The sequence below is a fragment of the Thunnus albacares genome, chromosome 14, assembly GCF_914725855.1.
Source record: "Thunnus albacares chromosome 14, fThuAlb1.1, whole genome shotgun sequence".
Lineage (NCBI taxonomy): Eukaryota > Metazoa > Chordata > Actinopteri > Scombriformes > Scombridae > Thunnus > Thunnus albacares.
In genome coordinates this window covers 14,474,728-14,501,191 of record NC_058119.1, presented here as the reverse complement: position 1 = coordinate 14,501,191, position 26,464 = coordinate 14,474,728, and the positions used below count along the sequence as shown (strand labels likewise).

Genomic DNA, 26,464 nt, shown 5'->3' with positions numbered 1-26,464 from the left:
TTCACTATTGCATGACAATAGTCAGTTGGAGCTGATAAGCAAGGCACATTAAGACTAAAACACATTCAACTTTGTGCACAGCACGTAATTATAAGAAAGATAGTTACAATACTCTTTGATTACATATGGGTTGCCTTCACGTGTCACATGTTTGTACTTGAGGCTACACACACACATAGTGAGAGAGCCGGTTTAAAGGCCCATGTGGTGTTATCAAATATATAATGATTAACCATCACACAGTCACAGTAATATCTTTCAAGACCATCACAGTCAGTGGAAGACTTTTCACAAACATACTTTAATGCTAATAAAGGGTTTGTTTTGCTGCTTGTACAGTAAATTAATGACTTCACTACACAGCAAGTCTGCCACTGAGGTAATGACTATTAATTTTACTCATTAGTTTTCACTCATTGACAAGGAAACGTGTTTACTGAGTTATGTATCAGCTGTTGTAAAAGCTGTTTTTTTTTTTGTTTTTTTTTAGGAACCGCTATACTGAGGCATACTACAAAGCTGAAAAGATGCTGTTGAATGACACACACATGTGGATCATAACATAAACAATGATGATTCATCTCGAATGTTCCTCTCCCCCGTTCCACACGTGTGTCCCTGTAAACATCAAACAAGTCACTGAGGACTGCTAGAAGATAACCCTTAAGATTCACCTAAAAAGAAAGCAATCAAGACTCAAGTTAGCCATTAACCTGTGTGCTCTTCACCATAATTCAGTACGTCTCTGGCAACCAATGTTTTTTGTCGCAAATCTTGCTTTCTGCTTAAAACCCTCATAGCTCAAATCCCTCAGAGTCACATCCTGCAATTGTCTCCGGAGTGTGGGTGGACCGGGGGTGAGAGTAGAACTGTTGAAGCCTTCAGTGTGGACCATGTGTGCCGCAGCTCTGGAGGAGCACTGTGGGTCCATCTTCTGGGTGAGTTGAACAGCCAGGCTTAATGTCGCTGAAAGAGGCCACAGTGGGGTTGAGGAAAATAGCCTGTTGGCCCTGCAGTGGATCAGTTGACACTTTATAGTCTCAAACACTGAAAAGCTTCTGATGTGCATATATGTTCAATAGCTAAACCATACAGTAAATTCACTTAAATGCAAATGGAGAACTCCAGATGGTGGACACAATCATAGTAACAACTGTATTATATCATGCAATCACATGCAGTATCTTTTGTCACATGTTGATTAAAATTTGTTGTAATTTTTTAGGTTAAAGTTTGTGGTATTCTTTTCTGGATTGCTTTATATTATAACTTTTTTTTGTTATTTTGTATTATGTTATTGCAATATAGTAATTACATTACAACCTCTGACACAAATATTAAAATTATATATATACAAATTAGAAGCTTCTTCACAAAAGTTTTTGTATTGCAGGGCTTCTATATTGGATTGTGTTGTTTTGCACACATGGTCATGTTACTGTGTCAGTCACCCCCACAGTATGTGATAGATGAATATGAAGGACCTATTTTAGCTCTTTAAGTAATTAAAAAACAAAAAAATACAACTAAGACAGTTAAGAAAAAGGTTCATCTTGTAATAGGTTGTTTGATTATACTTTGATCTGAAAGCATTACATAGTTTTTTTCACCCCTGTACACAGTGAACACGTGACTGGGCAATAATGACTCTTAGGTAAGACATGACTCGGCAAGTCTGACAACTGCAGCACATGTAATATCTTACATTATTATGATTATAAGAAACAATTGAAATGGATGAAAAGTTATGAAATTCATTTTCAGTTGAAAGAAATGTAAACTTTAGTCTATAGACTTTAGTTTGTACATAAAACAGATTTTATTTTCCTCATGGGGAAATTTATCAAAGAATCCATTTAGCTGATAAAAGTGAAATACCTTGATTTAAATAAACACCTGCACATGCAGTCCAGAAAACAGAAGCACATGCACACATCTCTCCAGACTGTACTGTTAGACCCTATATTTTCTCCTGAGCTTAAGAGTGAAGACTGTTAACTTGATCTAGGCTTCTCCTAATAACACGTTGCTCACACAGCAGATACAAATAACTTCAAGTGCTTGAAACACTAAGAAATGCTTTTACAGCCCCTCAAAAACTTTGAAACACCACAATTTCTGCACTGTGTCAGGGTCTTTTGTTCATATAACACATGAAAACCCTCAGTGTTCTGCTCCTTTCACTCCTAATTCATGTCGCTCCATTAACAGCCAACTCTCCATCACTCTCTTCTCCGGAAGTGCACATGACACATGCTGCTGTGCGTACAGCGGTGAGCAGGGATTTAGGATTTAATCACATGTGAGTCACTGTTGATTAAATATCTAATCAGGGAGGAGTAAGCTGTCCCTGTAGTGTAATATAGTGTGAGCTCCTGGGGTACAGGGATGGGAGTGTGTTTGCGTTCACTTTTCCCTGAGATTAGGAGAGCAGCATGGACCTTATAATGAATCAAATCCTTATATGTATGTTTTTTTCTTCAGAATGCTTCATATCTGAATAGAGATGACCCAGACCTCCCACTATGTGTGGAGCAGACAGTGCTGGTCTGGATCCCTCTGGGGTTCCTGTGGCTCTGTGCCCCGTGGCACCTGGTGGCTCTCTGCTGGAGGACACACATGAACACAAAACACCTGTCCAAGCTCTACTTCATCAAACAGGTGATACACTCAGCAAGAAAAATAAATAATCACACTGTTTCAGTCCAGATGTGATGCTTAGGGAGAAGAATATGAGGCTGGTTTTAATGGCAGTTACACCAGCAACAAATAACTCATGATTTAAGAATCTTGATCAAAGGTGTCAAAGAAAATGTTATAAACAACATTGTTAACTATTGATTCACCATAATTAGTTAATTTCCTGTATCAGAAGATTGATTTGACTTTGTATGATTTACTCACCAGTCTTGTCTGTCTTTCTTCCCCTCAGCTTGTTGTGTCTTTATTGCTCCTGACTGCCAAAGCGGCCCTGGCACTCACATTAGGAGAGGATTATGGTCCGAGCAAAGACCCACCTTCAACAGTGAAAAATCCTAGTGTGTACTTCCTGTCCTGTATGCTGTGTCGTGGGTAAATATCAAAGGTTTTGTATAGTTCTATTCACTCTGGTCTTCAACATGAAAGGATTTCATTTGTTTTATCTTCTTACATTTCTTCTTTGTCAGATCCTGCTGTTGCTTTGCCAGGAAGGAGTGAGACGGAGGGAAGGAGCAGTAGACTCTGCCACTCTCTTCCTCTTCTGGCTTCTCCTGGTCCTGTGCGACATTTTCCCTTTCCAGACCCTGCTACGAGAGGCACTCAGGATGTGCTGATGATGGTGAGTGTGAAGACAAAAAAACAGTACAGTACAGTACATTGTTCTGTACTCCAAATGGATTTTCTTTAGTAGCACTATTGATTCTCTGCCAGGTGCCCAAGATTCATTGTTCTTCAAGATTAATGCTCAAACAATATTTTTCTTTAGGAGGAAAGGGGAAAGGAAGAAGACAAAAAAGAGAAGAAAAAGAACAAAAAGAAAGAGGAAGAGAACTATCCCAATTCATGGCTGATATCCACCATTTACCAGACTTTTAAAGGGATTCTGATTGAGTCCGCCTTCTTCAAACTTCTGCAGGACCTGCTGGCTTTTGTCAGTCCTCAACTCCTAAAGTGAGTCAAGTTATGAATAAAATCCTCTTTAAGGCATCAGCATATTTTCACTGATTTTCTGTAGTTGTCTTGTAAGGAACTAATTTGCCTTGCAGATACATTTAGATCTTTTTTTATTGATTGTGGTTTTAAATTATTTTATTGTTCCTTATAAAAAACTTAGAACACAAACCCTGAACTTTTCAACTCACTCTGCATCACTGTCAACAAAATAACGCTTACTGTTTACTGCTGGTTGCTCCTTCACTCTGTCAGCATTCTCTGTGATCATTAACTCAAGGTCAACACATTCGTAGCTTTATACAATAGGATGGTGAACTGTTGGCAAAAGCAGAAAAGGCCACAGAAACCTACAATTGAGCATCATTTCTCACCTCATCCATTAAGCACAAGATACATCTAATTGTCATCTTAAAGCTTTAAATGCATGCCATGGCCTTGTGAATGCTCCAGCCCTTTAGCTTGAATATGCACTACTCATTGAGAAGCTGAAACATCAGTTGATAACAACAGTGGCTGACATGGGAGGGGAAATAGGTTGGGAAGAAGAAAAGCAATGAAAAAATGATATAAATACATTACATGATTGTCAAATCAAATGTTAGTTTTAGTTATTTATCTTTTACTATTGAATATTACTTTTGAACTGCAACATAAACTACCATTTTTCTTTTCCTAGATTGATGATCTCCTTCACTCAGGACAAATCCAGATATACCTGGGAAGGTCATCTGTATGCAGTGCTGCTGTTAGTGGTGGCCCTCCTGCAGTCTCTGTTCCTGCAGCAGTACTTCCAGCGCTGCTTTGTTCTGGGGATGAAAGTTCGCACTGCCATCATGGCTGCAGTGTACAAAAAGGTGAAGACAGGAGTGACACCACACCAAAATTATCTATCTCAGAAAGTGCTGCAAAAAGTGCTGCACATCATGAGAAATAAATGACCACCTGCAGTTTTCAACACCCTCCTCAGAAACTTGTCAGCTGCATGAGTGTAATCTGCACATGTGACGATCACACGATGTCACTAAATAAAGGGATATTTCCTGGCTTGCATCCTACAAGACCAATTTCCTGAGCTACTCAATATCTCATATGGGTGTGGATACAGTAATAACTGCACCTTTGATGTTGTCAAACTATTTTATGTATTGGCAGAGTCAGAATCACTTTTTCCTTTCCCCTGCAGCTCTTTTCTTATATAGAGCATGAATGAGATCAAAATTGATTGGACATTTTGAAAGCTCAAAAAAATAAAAAATAAATAAAAGAACCAATTTTCCAATGATTAAACCACACTCACACATGGAGGTGTAAAACACAAACAGAAACATACAGACAAGAGCTTTTTGTCTAAGAATAAGCAACAGATAAATAAATAATAAAACATTCATCATTTGGGAATGATGCAACATTATGCAAGATAACTGTTTAGTTCTGTACTCCCAGTTTTTTTGGATTCATGGATCCAATTCATGCTGATTTACATTATCTTCTTCCAGATCGAGAATATGAAGTTCAAGGACAAGAGATTGAAAATCATGAATGAAATACTCAACAGGATCAAGGTAAGTACCTTTATTCAAAAAATACAGAGTTAAGAGCCCACCATCAGTGGTAATGGGTATAGGCTGACCATCCATCATTGGTGGAGGTTGGGGACACTAAGGGTATGAATGCTATCCTCTGTTCTCCCACCCTTTCCCCGTGTCCTCTGCACTGCTCCCTCTTCCTCCTTTGCCTCCCACCAGATTCTGAAGCTGTATGCATGGGAGCCATCTTTCCAGGCGCAAGTGGAAGGTATTAGGGGGCAACAACTGAAGGTCATGAGGAAGTTTGCCTACCTAACGTCCGTCTCCACCTTCATTTTAAAGTGTGCCCCGGCTCTGGTGAGTCCTGTCAGTGAGCCTCACAAAAATACCACAAGCAGCAGGTCATGGATGCACTTTGTAAAGGTTCTTTTCTAACACTATCCTTTTCCCAGGTGTCTCTGGCCACATTTGCTGTGTTGTTTTTTTTTAATGGGGCTGGCCCAATAGGAGGGCTAGGATTAACCCTAACCCTGGGACTGCAGGATTATCATATAGGCCTAGCCCAATACATTGATATTATAATTGTGATTATAATTTGAATTTAATAGAACTGCTATTAGGCTAAATACATATTTTGTGTAGGCCTATTTTTTACTGGAAGTGAACATTAAGTATTTTAATGATACTTATTTTTCAAAACACACCATAGTTTTGATGGTAAAAACTTTACCTCAAATTATGTAACTGTAGAAGTTGAGTGCAGTGCAGTCAGTGCAGCCCAGGTTACACCAAAAATGTATTGTAAAAACTATATCTTTAATAATGTATCCCCTAAAATAATTTGTTACAGAGGTAGCTTGGTATGGGGGTGTATTTTCAGCAGCACAGACACTGCTGAATGATCATCGAAATATTATAGGAATACTACAGGCAGCAGTGTGTCTTTATGATCCTCTTGCTCTTCCACAAGCACATGTTGTTACTTGTCACTTTGATCATGAAGATGACACTAGTATATAGACTACAATATAGTATAGACAAGAGTATTTGTAGTATATAGTTTAGAGAATATTATAAATCTAAGACGAAACTGACAGAACAGACAAAAATCTGTCTGCTACTTCAGCACCATGGACAGCGCCATGGATTTATCAACACACAGCGCAGTTGGGCTAATGATATTTCAGAGCCATGGTTGGGGCTATAGATTCTAAATTGCACAAACCTCAGTCAGATAAAGGATCAATGAGTCAGGCAGACTAGACTCACATATTCAATTAAACAACCCCTCTGCCCGTGCACTCTCTCCTTGTCTGCCAGGAAATGTGGTATTTCCCATTGAATGAATAAAAAAATGGACGAATCTATCTAGATGGGATTGTTCTATTCTGTTCTGGGTCACTTGAAATCACTGTAATTTTTTTTTTTTAAAATAAAACACTAACTTCCTCAATACTGGTCCAAAAGGATATTTTCAGAGTGGACGAAGCCATCCCACAATCCTTCCGCTCTTGGCTCTGTGTCTGATGGGTGTGCAGGGGACACTGTCATCTGTCTGGCCACCCCTTACTTCACCATTATCATCATTCCTCTGGCCCTGGTCTACTACTTTGTACAGGTAAGCAGAACAACATAGCACAGGCAAATGTGAAGAAAAAACACAGCAGGGGGAAAAGAGAATAAAGAAGAAAGGAGATTTATTTCTTGAAAAGTAACAAAAAGGAAAGCAGACAGTGAATATAAACAAGATAATGGCTTGTTCCTATTGTTAAGGAAATCCAATTAAACCATCCAGTGTTTCTGTTGATTTCTCTTGCCCTCTCTCTTTAACTAGCGCTTCTATGTAGCAACTTCAAGGCAGCTGCGTCGGTTGGACTCAGTGTCTCGCTCTCCTATATACTCACACTTTGGTGAGACGGTGTCGGGTTTGTCGGTGATAAGAGCCTATGGCCATCAAGAAAGATTTCTTAAACACAATGAAATTGTCATGAATCATCCTGCCTTTAGGTTTTGTTTTTTCTCTCATTTAGTCCTGCATTTCCTCTTTTATTTTGGTTTCTAACTCTCCTCTCGTTTCAGATCCACTTCCTGCCCTTGTGTGTTTCCCACTCCTGTCCTCGTCATCATCCCCTAATGTCCTCCACCTGTGTCTCATGACCCTCACTCCCCTTGTGTATTTAGTCTGTGTGACCCCTGCTTCCTGTGCCAGTTCGTCTTAGCCCTTAGTCGCAAGCGTTCCAGCATTATCCTCCTTGTTATAGTCTCTAGTGTTTTTGACCCCGGATCTGCCTTTTTTTGACTCTGCCTCTGCCTAGCCCTTTTTGGTCCTGTTGCCTTCTCTGACTGCCTGCCCGTGTACCAAACCTGCAACTAAAGACTTGTTTTTTGGAACTACTGTTTGAGTCGTGCGTTTGGGTCTAGCCCTGGTGTACCTGACAACCTTGTCAGAAATAACTATTGATGAAAACCTCAAGTGTGTCTACCCGTGGATAGTGTCAAACAGGTCAGATATTGAACAGCAAATGCACCTTGAAACACAAATCATTAAAAAATCCAAGCACATCATATTGGAGTCCAATATTGTAGCTGTGGAGAGAGTGAGTGAATACACAGAGATTGAGAATGAGGTATGTTGAATAGAGAGCTTCTCTGTTCTTTTACAAGCCACTCTGCGAACATGAGCTAATTTTCACCCGTTAAAAAAGACCAGACAACGGTATCAAATTACCATCATTTTCTTGAATTGTGCTTTAGTTGCTGACAACTAGTAAGCACAATCATAGAAGACAAACATAGACAGATGTGTCTTAGGTCACCATAGAAACTTTTCCAACATCCAGAAGTGTAGTAGACACACACATCCCATAAATTTCAAACAGGTGCTGGACCAATGAAACAATGTAACAAAGAAACACGGAGGTCCACACACTGTAGCTCCCTTAGGTGCAGTTTATTGATATTGAGACATCCACTAGTAGGGACTTTCATCTTTCTTTGTCACAACTTCATCATCATAACACAAATAAACTTAATTTTCCAAATATATATCGACCCACGTCATACACACCTAACATAAACAAAACAAAAACACACAATCTTAGCAATGACCTCACAAAGTAAAAACAACACTGTGTCTGTGTTTCTACAGGCCAAGTGGGTAACTGACACTCGTCCAACAGAGCAGTGGCCTGAGGCAGGAAGACTACAGTTTGAAAACTACAAGGTCCGTTACAGACCTGGTTTAGACCTGGTGCTGCATGGAATCTCATGTGACATTCACAGCACTGAGAAGGTTTGTATGTGTGTCTGTGTATATAATCAGTATGTAGGCTTTATCTAGGCTGCTGAATAGAGGAATCTCTGGATCAATAGTGTTGTGTGAGTGTATATATGTATACATTATTCACTTGTCACATGCAAATACATAAATATTAGATGATCTAAATCTGCATCTGCAGAATAAGGGTGTTCCACAGCTGGCACTCACACCGCCCTTTTCAGAAGTCCGGAGTCACTCCTGCAAGCACAGATCTTGAAAAGGAGCCCATCATGTCCAAGTGGTAGAACATTATGAACAAACAAGGCATAGACCAAGGCATAGCTTGGGAGATGCACTCACAAAGCCAAACAGCTAGGCTAGGCTAGGCTTTACCAGCCACTTCCTCTCCATAGGAGTTGAACAGCTGTTCAGTGCGCCGAAAGGGGGCCATGTGTTCAACATAGCATGCAGTGCATAAAGATATGTTTAAAAATATGTTTCACCTGATATGTTGTCTCATTGCATCCAGATTGGTATAGTGGGCCGTACAGGAGCTGGCAAATCAAGCTTAAGCAACTGCCTGTTCAGAATCATTGAAGCTGCTGAAGGTCGTATCCTCATTGACAACATAGATATTTCCACCCTCAGCCTGCATGACCTCAGAAACAGTCTCACCATCATACCACAGGTATACACACAAAATGAGAAAAACACTATAACCCACACACAGCATTCTGTTCTAAATGGTACACTGACCTAACCCTGTGGGCATAGGATCCGGTGTTGTTCTCCGGGACCTTGAGAATGAACCTGGATCCATTTGACAGAGCCAGTGATGAGGAGATCTGGAGAGTGCTGGAGCTCTCCCATCTGAAGGACTATGTAGCGGGGCTGCAGGAAGGATTGCAACATGAGGTGGCAGAGGGGGGAGAGAACCTCAGGTAAATGTTGAATTGTAACCTACAAACTTCTGATGATGTGTATGTGTGATCTAACAGACATTAATCATTCAATTGTTTTCTAGTGTATTAAGTATTCATTGCCTCAGTAATTGTCCTGTGTCCCCTACATATATTTAAATCAATTCAAATCTAATCTGATATCTGATATCTGATATCTGAGTTTAGTAATCAAGTAGAGATGTTGGACTGAGCTTCCAGTCTCGTTAAAGACATATTTAATGTTGTTCCATCCCCTGTTAAAGTTGTGGTAAAACCATTTGCTTTTGTTTTTTTTCCCATCAAATGAAATGTTGGCCATGTGTAAATCCTACCTAAGCATGCACACCAAGACCATATATAGCACCTGCCAGTGTGGTGATTTCCAGCATCTTCAGATAATTACCTTGTCATTGAACGTGTTGTAAGTTCACTGCACACAATCTAAGCCTAATTGGGTGTCAGTACATGTCACTAACACAGCTCAAGCTCAGCTCAAGTGTGCCAGAAGGTCCTAAAATATCAATAATATGTCAGGGTAAAAACCTGGAGTATGTTTGAAGCTATTGCTAATAATTGTCCAATTGTACTTTATTTTAACCATTTAATGTGTGCTCCAAAAATGCTCTTTTGAGATATCAACACATATCACTCTCCTCTTAGTATTGGGCAGAGGCAGCTGCTGTGTCTGGCCCGAGCGCTGCTGAGAAAATCTCGCATCTTAATCCTGGATGAAGCCACAGCAGCTGTTGACCTGGAGACAGACAACCTGATTCAGAACACCATCCGCAAAGAGTTTTCACACTGCACTGTCCTCACCATCGCCCACCGCTTGCATAGCATCATGGATAGCTCCAGGTGAGTTAGTGCTCCATAAAATGTTTTGATGAAGTGTTTTGGCACTCCTTCCTCTCCTGTGAACATGACATAATATTTCTTTCTTCCTTCACTCTTCTTTTGTTTTGCACACCACTGAGTATGACACATTATTTATGCAATGTTTTCACATGAGGTAATTCCTCCCAGAAGTAAATTACTTTGTTGTCAAAGTAAACATAAAACAAATAATATAAAGCAAATAAACCAAAAATGGCATGTTCTACCACCTTACTTATTATGACAGTATCAAAATGATAAACTGCTGTTTGACAAAAACTGGATTAAACAACACTTTCAGCATATAGAAGAGTTTTATTTACTTGACAAAATCATCTAAACTCAAGGTCTGCATACTCAGTTTTTCAGAGCTTTCAACCATCACAACAATCCATGTCAGCAGAATTTGCTCAGTTGTCATGAGCTGTAGATGTTAAATCTTTGTGTTTTTTCTGGCTTGTAGGTTGAGTTTGGTATTTCATTCTTAATCTTGAAAACAACTGACAAAACAATCTCAGTTCTACTTACTTGCTTGTTCCAGAGCTTTAATTCATACCTGACGGTCTTCATCATCAGATGGAGTTTGCTGCGTAAGAATTAGAATAGAATTAGATTATTTGGTTATTTAGTATATTTGTTTCCTCTTGTTTTCAGACCTTTGTCTTCTGTTTCAGTCTCAAACAATGGGCTAGTCTGATTCAGTATCAGTTTTAATGGAGCAGGTGTTCCAGCAGTTAGGGTGCCTCCTGTTTTGTGACAGAAGTCAGATGGTCACAGCTGTGAGGTGCAGTTCAGCCCCTACGTGCATCTTTGTAGAGAATCAGACATGAAAAGATCTCTTTGACTTCAAAGTCACCTTTTGCTTCTTCTGGATGTGTGTGCAGTGCCATAGCCTAAAGATAGGGGTGAAAGGTGGTGTAGGCTCTGTGCAATAAATGTATTCAACAAATCTTTCATATATAAGAGCCAGGTTTCCACATGAAAAGGCGCTTCCATATCAAACAGGCTGTAATACATGCAAAGAGGATGGCAGTGTGTTTTGAGCTCCGTGTCCTTCTTTTTGCAAGCAAGAAACTCCCAGTTAACTTTATGTTGTGTTATACTTGAGAATTACAATAACATCATAGCACAACGTCGAGAAAGAAATGCAGTAAGCAATGGCGATAGTTTATACTTATATTATGAAAGTAGACTACAGGTTTTTAACTACGTTTTTTTTGGAACTGACCTTAAAGTAAAGGGAACCTTGTAAATGCGCTTTTTTTGACAATAGAAAATGAATGAATGAATGAATGAATGAATGAATGAATGAATGAATGAATGAATGAACTCTTTATTTTCACTGGAGGTCACCAGAGTTGAGCATTTAGAGAAAAATACCCTCATAAAAATTGAAAACTGCTGATTTAGCCTATCCATCCTTTTTTCCATCAATATATCCATCCATCTATCCGCATTATTCCTTTTTCAGGTAGACTGGATCCTCTTGGACCCTCTTGTCCTTGTTTCTGGACCAACTGTGTTTTCAAATGTTCTGCACAAATATGTACACATCCATCTGTTTCACATTAGAGCAGGAAGTTTATCTTCACCAGATCCTCCTCTGCCAGGCAGTAATGACACACTCCTTCTGTACACAACTCAGTCAGCGGGTTTTGTCTATGTTCTTCCTCCGCAGGGTAATGGTGCTTGATGCTGGTAAATTGTGGAATTTGATTCCCCGAGCAACCTGCTTGAAAAACAAGGCCATTGCTATGCCATGGCAAAGGATGCTGGGATAACACGAGCAGAAATCACAGCTCTCTAATTCTGGACTTTTGTTTTTTTGTTTTTATAGGATAATTTCTATTTCATGAATTCATATTTTGTTGTTTGATTTTGAAAACTGGATTGTGCTTTGATATAAGGAAATAATGTAACATCTGTATTTATAGGAAACAATATGAAGAATCATACTCTGTAAATAATGTTAGTATGTGAACAATAAATATGCTTTTTCAAATAATGCTCAGTTGTTTTTAATAAAGGGTTGTTAAAGTAAGGGAAAATCAACGAGTAGGTGTGTGTTAAATGGTTTTAAGGCATGACATGGAGGCGAGCAACCACCTGACATATGCGTATCATATTGACCCTTATATTGAAAATTCTAGTATATCTATTATTTTTTATGTAGAATAATTTAGTAATATGGAAGTTAAAGAATACCATAAAAGCTGTCATGATTATTACATATAACTTCCATTTTGGTTTAATATTCTTCTTGATTATACAAAAGAAAATCATTAAAACAGTTATTGGAGTTTGAGAACAAATAGTTTGGTCTGATAACATATTATTAAATTAGGATCAGATCTGACAGGATGTTAATTTCCCTGTGTTGATTGGGAGGGCTGCTGGAAAACGTCCATCTTGACTGTAGCTTTTTGTCACCTCCCCCTGCTGCAGCTGCCTACTTTTGCCCACTTTCCAGGGAGGCGAAATGAATCTTGAACAAGCCCACTGTGTCTTTGCCAGTGTGACATAATCACTTCCCGTAGAGGCCAGGACCATATCTGGTCTGTCAAGTCTTTTTGTAGCATTTCTCCTTTTATGTGTTTGCGTTTCCCTTAATGTTTATATTTTCACGTTTGTACATGTTTTAGTATTTGTAGCATTTTTGTATTTGAAGCACATTTTACTTAATGTTGGTGATTTTGCTTTTGTTTGTGTTTTGTCCTTAGGGCCCTATCTGTGTAAGATACACATGAGTAGAATTGCAACATCTGCATGAAATATCCAAAGATGTTGTCTCCATTGTCTTTCCAGAAACAATGATGATGGTGGAACAGTTCACTATGTTTCCGCGAGTGGTTTCATCGCTCATTTACATTTTCTGAATAGGCGATCTTGCATGTTAAAGTAGCTGCAATGACAATATGTAGGATTACCTATCAGCCACTGTTGTGACCATTTGTATGTGAGTGTGAGATAGATTCTCCGTGTCCAACGGAAAACTCCACATAATGCATGCAGAACAGATTTAGGAGGATACCCATTAATAATAAAAAATCCAAAGACAGCATTTAAATTTTATAATCATCTAAAAGAAAGTGACCGTGACACGCTCCATAACTAAGCCCTCACCTACAGAGAGACCCTAGAGAGAAGCCCGCTCAGCCAGCTGGTTCTGGGGCACAGATAGAAACTCCATTAGACTAAACTAAATTATAAGAAAATTAAGTGAAAACTATTTGATATATTGGAAAGATTCAACTAAAAGCCAGAGGAGACTGTAATGCTAAGAAAGACTGTGCACCCACTGCACACAGCAGGAGGTGTAAAATGAGCTAACCGCCTGCCAACTATACCAAGACATCAGAGACATATACTAACCACAGATTAAAACCACCCAAGACTTTGAAAACATGGCTTATAACAAAAAACTTCCATATCTGCTGCATGAAATACAGCAATGTGCAAACACAGCTGCAAGATTTGTGAGCTGCTGTAACTGGAAAAGGGAGTCCAGTGGAATACGAACACCATTAAGACTGTCAGTCACCTGTGTATTCCTGCACTGACCATTTGTAGTGTGCTGATCTCTGTACATAAACATATTTACTGTACATACATACAGAACATTAATTAAAAAATGTTGCAGTGTTTATACAGTTCTCATTCATTTGTATTTATTTATTTAAGTCTTCTTTTTCATAATTTTAAGTTATTTTCTACTTATCTGTATATATAAATATAGAATTGAATTGAACTGAATTGAATTGAATTGAGTTGAATTGAATTGAATTGAATTGATAGAAGAAGCAAGGAAGAGACAATGAGTGAGAGTCAGAGAGGCAGTGAGAGAGACACCGAGAGTAAGAGGGAGAAGGAGGGGGACAGAGTGGCAAAACCAAAGAGATGGTTCTTGCTTGTGAAGCGAGCTGCTGCTGGGCTTCATCCTGCATTCTTTCCTCTGCAAGGAAGGTGAGTCTATACATTATTGATGCAAATACATTGTCAAATTGATCTTTTTTTTACTTACACAATAATGATAAGAATCATTTTGATTTTGCAATGTTCTAGTTATACTGGCAGTGTAACAAGTTGTACAGTGTGTGGATGTCAGATTTTAATTAGACATTCTGAAATGTTTGATAAATTCATATATATAATATATATAATTACAGTGTAATATGAATGTTATTCCCTCTAATTCGTCATTTTTCCTGATGGTTACTTTAGCTCTAGATTTAACTGCAATTGTCTGCACAATTTCAACATGCAAGGTGGCATCATTTGGTCTGAAAAGGTTTTTAAGCAAACATGTTCAGGAGGCATGACTTTCATTATGATCATTTGTGTGCTCAGTGAGCTCTAATTTTTTTTTTTATACTTTATTGCTTATATACCTTATTTAAGAGTATAAGAGTTTATGTAGATTTACATTTACTTACATATGATGTTGTTCATACTTATAGCATTCTTACAATACTTATATATTTTATAGTAAAAAAATAGAATCATTAGAATAAATTTTGTGTAAACCAAAACTGAGAACATACAGTCTGATTAAGTGTATTTACCATCCTGAGCACTTCATCACCCATAACCTGATCAGAACACAGAGGTCTGTGCCCCGTTGAAATGTGGTATCTTGCCTCTGGAGGTGGAAACCGATCACTTCTATTCAATTCCAGAGGAGAATAGAAAGTGTCACCTGTTTGATCTGGGAGGAGTTGAAAAAGAAATGCACTTTCTGTTCTTTAGTCCATTATATGACAATCTTAAATATAACCTTTTCCTTAAAATGTCTGCAGAATGTCCTGATTTCTTTCCCATGTCTGATGAATGTAGACTTCAGTACCTGTTTACAGGCAAAGTGTTTCACCTAGCTCAATTTGTATTAAATGCTTACCAACAGCGTATGAGGGCACTTTATGTTTGATGTGTTAAAGGCACAGTCTGTGCCTCAGATATGCCAACGTTATGTTTTATGGCTGTAATGTCCAAGGAGCAGGATTGTATTCATATTTGGTTTGACATTGACTGACATCTATGAAGATGTGTTATATTTGATCTTTCACGCTCGTTATGTTATTGCTCTTGTTTGTTGTTTCTAGTGTCTTGTAAGCTCATGCGGGCTGGGCACCTTTTGCTGCATGACACTTTTAAATAAATTACCATAACATACCATACCATATCTTATCTGGCAAGAGGTTTTTAAGCATATTTGTTATAATAGATGTTCATGTACTTTTATTGGTATTCAGTAATAATATGGGTCTATAAGAGGTTCTATCTGTTGTATCCTTTCCATCTTTATGAAAAACTGTAATTACAGATGAGATGCATGTTAACGCCCAAGTACCTGATTCTGGGGCAAAGTTAGAGGCTTTTTGTAATAGAGGTGTCAGTAGTTCCCTGAAGTCCTTATAAAATTCATTAGTGTACCCATCATCTCCTGGGGCCTTCTCTCTTTTTAATTTCCTCATTTGTTGTAATAATTCATCTGCTGTTACTGTTTTAACAAGATTAACATTTTGTGATAATGAGACTTGTTTTAACTTACGTTTCTCAGGGTATATATCCATTCTTCTCATATCTGTGTTGTCAGCATCATCCTTATATATAATTCCTCATAGTATTTTGCAAACACTTCCGCAATTTCGCTTTTATGTTAGAATTTTCGATGTATCATCCTTTAATTTGGTAACATAAGATTTACTTTGTTTCTTAAGCCTGTAGGCTAAAACTTTAATTGATTTTGGTCCCTTATCATTATATTTTTGTTTTGTAAATTAATGATTTCTCCACTTCTTCTGTCAACATTCGGTCTAATTCAGCATGTTTCTTCTTCAGCTGTTTGTTTAATTTCAAATCATGTGATTTTTTATGTTTGTCTTCCAATACTTTTATTTGTAGTTCAAGTTCTATCTCACACAGTCTCCACCCTCCACTGGACTCTATGGGTAATACTCCCATCCTCGGAGAAGAGTGAACATCCCCCCATCAGTGCAGGAGGACCTGCACTACTGGGGGTCCCCACAGCATCTGTTGGTAGGGAAACTGCTAGGCCGAGTGACCTCCTACATAGCGGTGTTCACAGATGCATCCCTGGGGGGCCATCTGTCTGGGGAGACCTCCTCAAACTTCAGGCGGTGCTCCTGGTTCTCCAATACTTCCTGTCTCTGGTTCAGGGGAGACACGTGTTGCTGAGAACAGAGAACCGCACCACAGTTGCCTACATCAACAGGCAGGGTGGAGTCTGGTCCGCAGTCCTGTTGAAGATAGCGGAGAACCCATTGGTGTGGGCCTCAGAATACCCTCTGTCTCTGAGAGCCCTCCACATTACTGGTCTGGTGAACACAGGCGCCTCATATCGAGGGGCAGCCCTCTGCCAGACGGGGGGGTGCTGCACTCTGAGGTGGTGAAGCAGGTTTGAAACCAGTTCGGGAGAGCGGACGTGGACCTATTTGCCAGTTGAAACAACACCCACTGCCTGTTCTGGTTGTCCCTGATGCTGCACGACAATCCACCCTTGGAGGTGGACGCGTTTGCACATGCGCCATGGCCAAGAAGGCTGCTTTATGCCTTTCCCCCTCTTTGTCTCATTCCCACGCTTCTGGAGCGAGTGAGACAAGAGCGGTTGCCGGTCATCCTGATAGCCCCGGACAGCCTTTCATCGCTGTGGTATGCAGAGATGACTCAGATGTTGGCGCCCCAGCCCTGGTACATTCCCCAGGTCTGGGGAGATTTGTCCCAGGAGGCGGGCTCAATAGGTGCGCTGTCCCCATTAGGCCAACTTCTCCAGGCTTGGCTCCTGAGAGGGATAGGCTGAAGAGGGCTGGACTGTCTGCACAGGTTGTGCAGACTATCCAGGTGGCAACCAGGCCACCATTGCTTGCTACAAGGCAAAATGGTTGGGATTCCAACACTGGTGCGAGGAGAAGAAGTTAGACCCCCTGATATGTGCAGTGGGAGAGGTCTGCTCCTTTCTACAATATCTGGTGGATAAGAGGCTGTCTCATGCCACTGTTGAAGTGTATATAGCAGCCGTCTCCTCCTGCCATGAGGGGTTTGGTGACAGACCTGTCTTCGTCCACCTCTTCATGAAGCATTTCCTGCAAGAGGTCAGGAGACAACGGCCGGTGAGGTGTGTCTCCACTCCCCAGTGGGAACTGCCTGTGGTGCTCAAGGCTCTAGTGAGTGATCCCTATGAGCCTCTGGAGTGCTCCTCTTTAAAGGCGTTGTCACTCAAGACACCTTGCTGCTTGCGCTGACTTCAGCTAAGAGACTGGACTGTCTTGCGCCCCCTACTGCTCTGCTAAGCGGCTGGGGTTATAAAGTAGTGGGTGGGCCGCGGCGACTAACCTATGGCTGGCCGGGCTCAGTGAGGCAGTCTGAGATTATTGCGCAGCAGGGCGTACATTTATCGGGCTCCACCTACTGTACCCATATAGTCTAGTAGAGGGTGGAGCCTGTGAGAGAGAGAATGAAGGGTATGATATTATAAGCCTTGTTCTATAAGCATGGGTGGAGCCCTGTACCAATGGACCCTGCCTCTCCCACGCCGTCCGCTGAAGTGGTTTTGGATGGTGAGCGACAGTGAGATGCTGCTTATATAGGGTGCGGGATGCACGTAATTGGTAGGCGCATCTGGATTGGCCGGCTATGTACATGCAAATTTCAGTGAGTGATTGCATGTGTGTCATTGGAGAGGAGTATTATTCATAGAGTCAAGTAAATGGCTCTGCCTGTGGTTATAGAACTAGGGTTACAATATTGTAACTTTCTTATTATAAGAAACACAGCATGTGATGTATATACCTCAGTGTTATGTAGTAAACAAAAATATGGGTTGGGCCTTAAAATCAGAGATTCATTTTTTGGTGTCATTTTGTTTTCTCAGAATGAACCATGACATGACCAGAGTTTATCTTCTACATGGAGTGGGGTCATCGTATGTGGGGCCAGCTGGTTGGACTGACGTACATCCTCCCTACCATGTACTTCTGGAAGAAAGGGTACTTCACTCGCTCCATGAAGGGAAAAGTGTGAGGGCTTTGTGGATTCTGTAGCAAACCTGGCTCAAGGCTTGCAATAAATGAGAGCCCACACATTAATGAAAGGTGCAAAAGATTTATTTAACTAAGCATAACAACTCATAATAAAATATGGGAATGTTAGGCATCAGTGATGTGAAGTGTGTGTGGATGTGTGGAATGTTGGCTGTAAAAGTAAAGGAACATAACCCCAAAGCAAACTAAACTAAAGTGAAGCCATGAGGATGGTGTGCTGGCTCTTCAGCAGGGCAAACTCCTGGAACAGTAGCCCTTTTATATCTTTAGGCCACTCCCTCCTCAGGTGCAGTCAATCAACTCTGACGGACCTTTTAACACTAGCACTCCTGGAAGAAAGACAACAGGATTGTAATTGCAGAGAACTAGAGAAAGGTAAACAGTAGAGAGAAAGAGAGAGAGCCGTCACATTCTTCCAGGTGAGATATTATACAGTTTAAGTGATTCAATAGGATCATAGGAGGAGCAGAGGAAGTGAATCATTGCCTCACTGTTTGTGCTGTTTTTTTGGAGGCAAGAGGTTGTATTTATTATGAAAGTTGTTTATATAGAATCATTCTGTGTATCCTCTCAGGGCCTTCTGGGTTGGTACATAGTGAAAAGCAGTTTGGAGGAGAAGCCTGAGTCCTATGACATCCGGCGGGTCAGCCAGTATTGACTGAGTGCTCACCTCGGTTCTGCGTTGCTACTCTACTGCGCCAGTCTCTGGACCAGGCTTACCCTGATGCTGCCTGTCAGCAAGGTACTGCCTACAGGCAAAACACCCATTTTAATTTCTGTCTCCATTTGAAGAATGGAGTCCTAACCTTGGTCTGTGTCACACAAGCTTTTGTTTATTTATTCATGACTTTTCCTGGCACCTCTTTTTTTTCAGATGGCAGAGACCAAACGTCTAATGCAGCTCAGGAGGTTTGCCAAGGGTACCGGTGGACTCGTCTTCCTCACTGCTTTTTCCAGTACTGCTTGTTGTTGTGCCAGCACAATGTCAAAAATATAAATGTGTAAATACCCTTTTTTAAATCAGCTAAGGATAGGAGTGGTTTTAGTTTCACAGCAAGTCTCAGTTACAGGAAGCAGGACTTGACCAATCCTTGTAAGTTCTTCATCAAAAATTGAAATTGGACAACTTACAGTTTTCATATTCAAAGCTAAGATATAACACTGCACTGCACTGCAAAGCATAGTCAGAAGAGGGGGATATAAAGAAACAAAATCATTTCTGTGACTGTAATGAATACACATGCAGATAAATATATAACATTGTTTAAAATGCTTTGTTACAGGTGCTTTTGTTGCTGGTTTGGATGCTGGGCTGGTGTATAACTCCTTCCCTAAGATGGGAGATCGATGGATCCCTGATGATCTGCTGGCCTTTTCCCGTGCCCTCAAGAACTTCTTTGAAAACCCCACGACAATGCAGTTCGACCACAGAGTTTTGGTATGTCATATTTTCCACAAAGAAATAACCTTCTGGGCAACATTTCAGTGTCTTAATTTAAAAAAAAACAATTATTTATCTCCACTTCCTATCCCACACTGTATTATGTAAATTAGGAGGACACAGTAGGTAGTTGATGTTCTTCTGAATCCCTACGAGCCACACCTAAGAGTAAGCAGTGTTCGTTTGAAATAAGGCATTCAGGGGGAAAAAAAACAAGAGATGGGTTTCAATGTAGACTGGGCTTTTGTGCATATGGTGAAGCATCTGTCCTGTGGTTCTGCAATGGAATCCACATGCGGTGACACTGAACCATGTCACCGTACAATTATTACAGCAGGGATGTAATTTGAGTGCCTTGGATAAGAATTATAATACATCAAGGCTGCCAATGCGGAATTGACTGAGCCATTTGTGGATGCGTGTTGCCATCAGAGGATGACCACTTAATGTTAAGTGTTTGTTTTGTAAGGAAATAAACTAAGACATGCAAAAACAAAAATAAGCACATTTTCAGCTTTGTCCAGCTTTAATGGTACAGCAGATGTTTTGAATGAAAGTTTGGCTATGAAGTGGTTACTCACTTGCTGCCTTTTGTCTATCACGCACTGCCTGTTAGTTGAATCAGATGTGGCTGTTTGGAACGTGTAATTATGTATATTTAAGTTATGAACCATTGCTTGCTGACATAGTGATGATAAATTATAATGTTAAAAATGTGGAAACCTAATTGTTGCTTTGTACTGTATCTTTAGAAATGTAAAACTGAAAGCGGTGTATTTTAATAAAGAAAATTGTGTACAGTCCTCAAAATTCAAACTCAAGTCAATTTTGCATAGTAACTGTGATTTTTATTGTCTCTGTACAAAATATACACATTTTGAATACGTAATGCAACCAGTTGAGGCTAGCTAACTAGACAGTCAGTACAACGGGTTAGTAGGTTTTCATTGTTCTAGACACAGTACATGCGGGTATAGACAGGTTTTACTTGTGGTCAGGAATGGAAGTTAAAAACTGTTGGCAAGGGACAATCAGAGCCAAACCACTTTTTTCTTTTTTTCTTTTTTCGTTAAAAAATTCAGAACAGAGAAAAAAAAGAAACTACAGGTTTGGAAGTGCATATTTTCATTAGGGCCTTATTCCAACCTGTTACTGTGCTCTCAGAGGAATCAGAAGTGAGATGAGTGGAAAAGTGCTGATACATGATAGAGGACATTATTGCTAGTGTCTGTTATTAGTGTCTGTATTTAAAAGACATTAAAGCCTATTTAATAACATCTGGAGTGCCTCTGGTACTTATGCTGTCTTCATCAAGAATAGTTCTTGTGTGAAAAGGAGCAAATTAATACCTAACGATGGGGTTTAAAACCCAAAATTACACTCCAATTTGGACAGTGTGCAGGTAAACCACACAGCCAGTTTACCAGATTACATCCTGGTTTTATCTCTGATTGGCCCTTGCCCAACCAACTACACAGTATCTCCCTCTCTCTTCACCCACAGGTGGGCTGTATGTCTTAACTTAGAGTGGCTTCATATACATCTTTAATGTATGTCTTCTCTTTGGTGTTACAGAGAGAGGGGGAATAAGCAGGGGTAAAAAAAAGAAAACTGTCATTAAACCATGTCTCTCTCACTAACAGTACACACACACATATTATGCCTCTTTGAATTACTGAAGTTGAATGAGCCTAATTTAATGCAACAAGGGTTTTGAATTTTTTTTTTAAATAAGTGGTTGAACCTGCTACGACCACGTGACATATCCGATTACAAGAAGTTCACAAATACAATCTGCAGTCTAATAAATTCCCCTTGAATGTGTATTGATAGACTAGTACATCTGTAGTGTGTCAGGCCCATATTGAGGAGTGCTGGGATGGTCAAAACAGCTCATCAACAAGAGGGCAATCGCCACGTTGTACTGCCTCATATCACATCACTGGGAACGCTAGAAAATGTACAACAGTCAATAGACACCTACAGCTAGGACTGTAATAGTTTGGAAGGCCAGGAATTATTCTACCAGAATCCCATGAATGGAGGTGGGTGTATTCCCCATTTGAGTCTTACATAGGTAAGATGGATGACATCTCTTTCTGTTACACATGCACACACACATACACAAAGGGTGAGGCACCTGTGAATGACTGGGAACAGCAGACAGACAAGCAGACTTTGGAGTATCTCTGTAAATACATAATTGGATATTAGTGACATCATCATGCGATATTGAAATCAGTTCCTCATTGAAAACAACACCTCCATCTGCAAAACAGGACTGCTTGAATCTCCTGTCCGTTGAGTCTTCACCTCAGGAATGTCTTTCTCTCTTGTGTCCCCTAGATGGCGGTAGATTCATTTCAACTGGGCAGGGCATGAGCAGTCAAGCGGCTCCAGGGAGGTGTTACCCACATGCACAGAGGCAGGATCAGATTCACAAATCCAAATCTCAGCCATCATGGGGGAAAAGGGAAAAAGTGGTCATGGTCTGGGGGCAACTTCCTCCCTCTGAGTTCAGCCATTACAGGCTGCAGTAGTTCTTCCATCAGCAATAGTAATAAATTAAAGTTCAAATAAAACAGGTGAGAGGACTTGGGTGTGCCAGTGTCTGTGAGCCCACTGCTTGCCTTTGCTCTCTGTGTCTCTGGGGTAAACTAAGATTCTGCATGATGAGGGAGGGAGTTGGGGAAACTCCATTGTTGCTTGGAGAATGGCCACTGGGCGTCCAGGAAGAGGGAGAGGGCTTCTCAGTGCCCTCTGGACTCACAGCTCTCAACAGAAACACCAACAATCTTGCAAGTCAGAAGATATCCACACACACACACACGCATTCACAAACTCTTGCTCTCTTTCAACCCTGATTCCTCTTACACACACACCCCTCCCTGGTGCCAGTGTACTCCCTGGTCCAGATTCTTAGATGACGTTGTCAAACAGCTGCATGGACTGCATGATGTTCTCATCCTAGAGGAAGATGAGATATTTGGATAAGGAAGCAGTCTCATTTCTCACTTCTTGGAAGAAGGGTTTTTTTAAACTTTTGGACAGAAGCAGGCTAGCTGTTCCCTCCTTCTTCCGGTCTGTATGCTAAGCTAAGCTAATTGCCTCCTGCCTCTAGTTTCATTGAAGGACCAGTGTGTAAGATTTAGTGGCATCTAGCAGAACAAACTTGGCAGAAGTGTAATATTATATTCATAAGTATGTTTTAATTAGTGTATAATCACCTGAAAGTAAGAATTGTTGTGTTTTTGTTACCTTAGAATGAGCCTTTCATATCTACATAGGGTTCTCTTCCACAGAGCCCGCCATGTTGCACCACCATGTTTCTATAGTAGCCCAGAACGGACAAACCAAACATGGGCTCTGAAGAAGGCCTTTTGTATTTTTCACAAGTTTCATGGCCACCGTAGGTTGTCCTACATACTAGGAAGGGGAGGGAGAGGGGAGGTGTATTCATTTGGTTGCAATCTGCAATCTCATGGCTAGATGACACTAAATCCTACGCACTGGTCCTTTAATGCACACTTGAGAGTGTTATCAATCTTCTCATCTAACTTTGGCAAGAAAGCAAACAAGCATATTTTCCAAAATATCAGAAAATTCTTTCAAGGCTTAAAAGTCCCATTGTCTGCCGTACCTTTTTGCATGACTCAATAAACTCGTCTACGGTGACTACCCCATCTTTATTTCGGTCCATTTTCTGAAAGGAAAACACAGCAGTCAGAGATTAACTTACTGAAAACTACCATACGTTCAACAACTTTGTATGTTATCTTATTTTTAGAACTTGTCAGTATGTCTATCAATCCTTTTTTTCTGTGGCTTTAAACAATCATAAAATGAGGACTTAATAGAAAGTCAAGTCTGTGGACTTTGACCTGGAAGAAGCTCTCCACATGATCTCTTGGGGCATCGTCCTGCATAGTGGGGTATGTGTACTTCCCCATCATGTCATAGATGGACGTCATGATGTCCAACATCTCCTGCAAAGTGAAGGACAAAAGGGAGAAAACATTACTGAAGATGCAGAAATTGTTGGAAGGAAAAGAACATTTTAAAAACTTAGCCTATAACATGAGTTTTTTTTGGATAAGAAGTGGGGGTTTTGCTTTGTTTAATTAAATAAAAATTACAAACCAGTGGACCCATGTAACACATTTCTTAAAAATGACAAAAGGTCTTATTTTAGTAATTGTTATAGGGCTGTAACTAACAATGTTTTGTTTCATTTCTAAAATGTAACTAAAAATGTGTGCATAGAAATGTTACTTCCCCTTTAAAGCGAATGGTGTAGTACATTATACACTGTTAATTTAGTCTAATTTAATTCAATCAATTATTAATCGAATATGGAATCTGCAACCGTTTTTCTTTCAGTCCACCCCAAGAGAAGGGTTATATTATAGATATATGCAGAGTTGTTGTGCTCCTTTAAATATTTGATATTGGGTGGCTTTAGAAATGGTTACATTTAATTTTCACACTGTTTTTAATTAGCCTTCAAAGTCACTTTTCTGTATGTTTTCATTCATATTAACCCCCACAAGTAATTAACCCATAAAATTATCATCAGTGTTAGCATTAGATTGTTGTTCTTTGTTATTGGTAGCTAAATTATTATTTGTGTCAAAACAAATTTGCAGCACTGAAATGCGTCCTACAAAACAGGGGATGGACATAAGGACTTTTTTTAAAAGTCAAGAGGTAAATAGTGAAAGTAAAAACAGTAGCGACATGTTTGTGAGCTTTCTTGACATAAGTAATCAATGGTGCTGGCTAGCTAACCAGCTAATGTTACCCCTGAGTTTAAAGCCTTTTCGCTAACATTTCTTGTTCAATATTGGTATGAAATGCAATATAGTAGTGTCATTCAAATAGTTTTAGATAATAACTAATGGTGGGCAGTTTGGTCATAAACATAGAAGCCGAGGAAGATACTGATAACAACTTGGTTTGGTTTGAACATTAACCTTTATCCTACCGACTGGGGTACCCGCAGACCCCAGAGGTAGGCTATTCTTTTTGTCATATCTCACAGGTGCTTTATTCTATCATTCCAATTTTTCGTGACTTTGTCAATCTATTTGTTCCTAATGACTTCATATCATTGTTTTCTGTTTTAATTGGTGCTTTTTAAAAAAAACAATGTATTGGGGTCCTGAGCGACCCCAGTCAAAAGCACCCAGTTCAACCTTTGCAGTTTTAATAGATTGAACTATTTATTGAGTTCATATTTGCCATCGGTCCTAATTTAAAGTATCAAACACTATTGGGGGGCTAGGGGCACTCTGTCAGTCACTTTGAAGGTTTTGTGGAAAGATTCTACTTAATAAAATCTGCAATTAGTATTAAAGGAAAGTATATATTTTTATTTTACATAATATGCAAATTAACTGTAACTTTCCTAAAATAATAATAATCTGTTTTTTTCCCCAGATGACATCAGTTACATGACTAATAATGTTTTGAGAAGAAACAAGTTAACATTTTGTTATAATGATTGTTTCTGACAGTCGTTTAGTCTTGGGGTCCCCAGGGACCCCAATCCGTAGTCCTTATATGTTAAATATGTTGGTAGGATAAGGGTTAACTTATGCATTGTGAAACTGTGCCCCCTCTCTATGTTTGTTTGACATAGTGGAACCAATAATATAATAACAGGTTGCCAAAACCTCCACATCCCCCAAAACACTGAGGACATGACCTCATCCTCCTCGCTAGTAGCTATAGTAACTTTGGGCCTGTTTAGAAACCAGTGACAGTTAGATTTTACAGTAAGAATTCATAGCGAGCTAAGCTGACTTTTGTGTGTGTTACCTCTTTGGTGATGCAGCCATCCTTGTTCAGGTCATAGAGGTTGAATGCCCAGTTTAACCGGTCATTAATGGTCCCTCTCAGAATGATAGACAGGCCAAACACAAAGTCCTGAGACAGAAGAGGAACAATTTACCAGGTTGTTTGGGAATTGCCCAAATCTTGACACAGTAAATGAAGTCAAATTTTCATCACAGCCCTAATCTCTGTGGGCAGGTATTTAGAGGGAATACATATTTTGTGGATAAAGCTCATGGTCACAAATTTCACTGGAAGACAGATTTGCTTTTATCTCTCAAAGGAAGCCAACGTATGAAGAAAACTCACCTCAAAACTAACCGAGCCGTTCTTGTTAGTGTCGAAGGCTTCAAACAGGAAATGTGCATACATACTTGAATCTACAAAGGTAGAGAACTTAAAGTAACCCGCATGCCCTCAACACATGAAGCACAGTCTTTGAACAGCTACGATTAGCAGCAAGCTAAATATAGCCCAGATATAAAAATAATTTCAAATACAACTGGAGGCGAGTGGTTAACATTTTATCAACCTAAATATCATGAGATGAAAAATTGCTTCTTTGCAGAGCACGTACTATAGTTCAGCAGAGCAGATTTATAATGAGTTAATTATCTTCATTTCATTATGATGATTAAAATCTACATGTGTACCTTTACAGAATCAAATAAATGATGTTATTTACTTTTCTATTTGAACTTTTTAAGATGAATGAAGACAGAAAGGAGGGCACAAATGAAAGTATTGTGAAGCCCTTCAGGTTTAGTGGTCGGAGCTGACAACTCACCTCCCTGAGGGAAGAACTGGGAGTAAATGTTCTTAAAGTTCTCCTCATTCACCACACCACTCGGACACTCCTAGGATACGAATGTGCATGC

The 26,464-nt window shown here is 39.8% G+C and overlaps 4 protein-coding genes across 5 annotated transcripts in view; 3 read left to right on the top strand and 1 right to left on the bottom strand.

The window, feature by feature from the left end:
• The first annotated feature begins 893 nt into the window (after positions 1-893).
• LOC122997353 (ATP-binding cassette sub-family C member 2-like) lies at positions 894-4,592 on the top strand. Its single transcript, XM_044373440.1, has 6 exons — positions 894-938; positions 2,485-2,661; positions 2,933-3,056; positions 3,168-3,319; positions 3,467-3,651; positions 4,331-4,592. Exons 1-6 carry the CDS (start codon positions 894-896, stop codon positions 4,590-4,592), a joined length of 945 nt encoding a protein of 314 aa, XP_044229375.1.
• A 561-nt stretch (positions 4,593-5,153) lies between these two features.
• Positions 5,154-12,199, top strand: LOC122996714 (ATP-binding cassette sub-family C member 2-like). Its single transcript, XM_044372313.1, is given in 8 exon segments — positions 5,154-5,216; positions 5,400-5,537; positions 8,329-8,472; positions 8,969-9,127; positions 9,214-9,380; positions 10,041-10,235; positions 11,932-11,951; positions 11,954-12,199. Coding segments are annotated over 8 exon segments (987 nt in total). The 5' UTR covers positions 5,154-5,159; the 3' UTR covers positions 12,061-12,199.
• A 6,429-nt stretch (positions 12,200-18,628) lies between these two features.
• On the top strand, positions 18,629-22,331 carry LOC122996716 (cytochrome c oxidase assembly protein COX15 homolog). 2 transcript variants are annotated; one of them, XM_044372316.1, is made up of 5 exons: positions 18,629-18,729; positions 18,885-19,052; positions 19,185-19,266; positions 19,594-19,748; positions 22,098-22,328. In XM_044372316.1, the coding sequence occupies exons 2-5, from the start codon at positions 19,035-19,037 to the stop codon at positions 22,131-22,133; spliced, it is 291 nt and encodes a 96-aa protein (XP_044228251.1). In that variant the 5' UTR covers positions 18,629-18,729; positions 18,885-19,034; the 3' UTR covers positions 22,134-22,328. The 2 variants fall into 2 exon arrangements, 1 of the variants encoding a protein (XP_044228251.1); XR_006407073.1 differs by having other exon boundaries at positions 18,667-18,685; positions 22,098-22,331.
• A 153-nt stretch (positions 22,332-22,484) lies between these two features.
• Positions 22,485-26,464, bottom strand: part of LOC122996717 (Kv channel-interacting protein 2-like) — a 108,737-nt gene continuing 104,757 nt past the window's right edge. Inside the window, exons 4-9 of the mRNA XM_044372317.1 lie at positions 26,374-26,443; positions 25,896-25,966; positions 25,572-25,679; positions 23,633-23,737; positions 23,392-23,454; positions 22,485-22,718 (exon numbers count right to left, since the gene is read on the bottom strand). Of these exons, the coding sequence (XP_044228252.1) occupies positions 22,671-22,718; positions 23,392-23,454; positions 23,633-23,737; positions 25,572-25,679; positions 25,896-25,966; positions 26,374-26,443 (465 nt within the window). The 3' untranslated portion in view covers positions 22,485-22,670. The remainder of the gene's footprint in view (positions 22,719-23,391; positions 23,455-23,632; positions 23,738-25,571; positions 25,680-25,895; positions 25,967-26,373; positions 26,444-26,464) is intronic.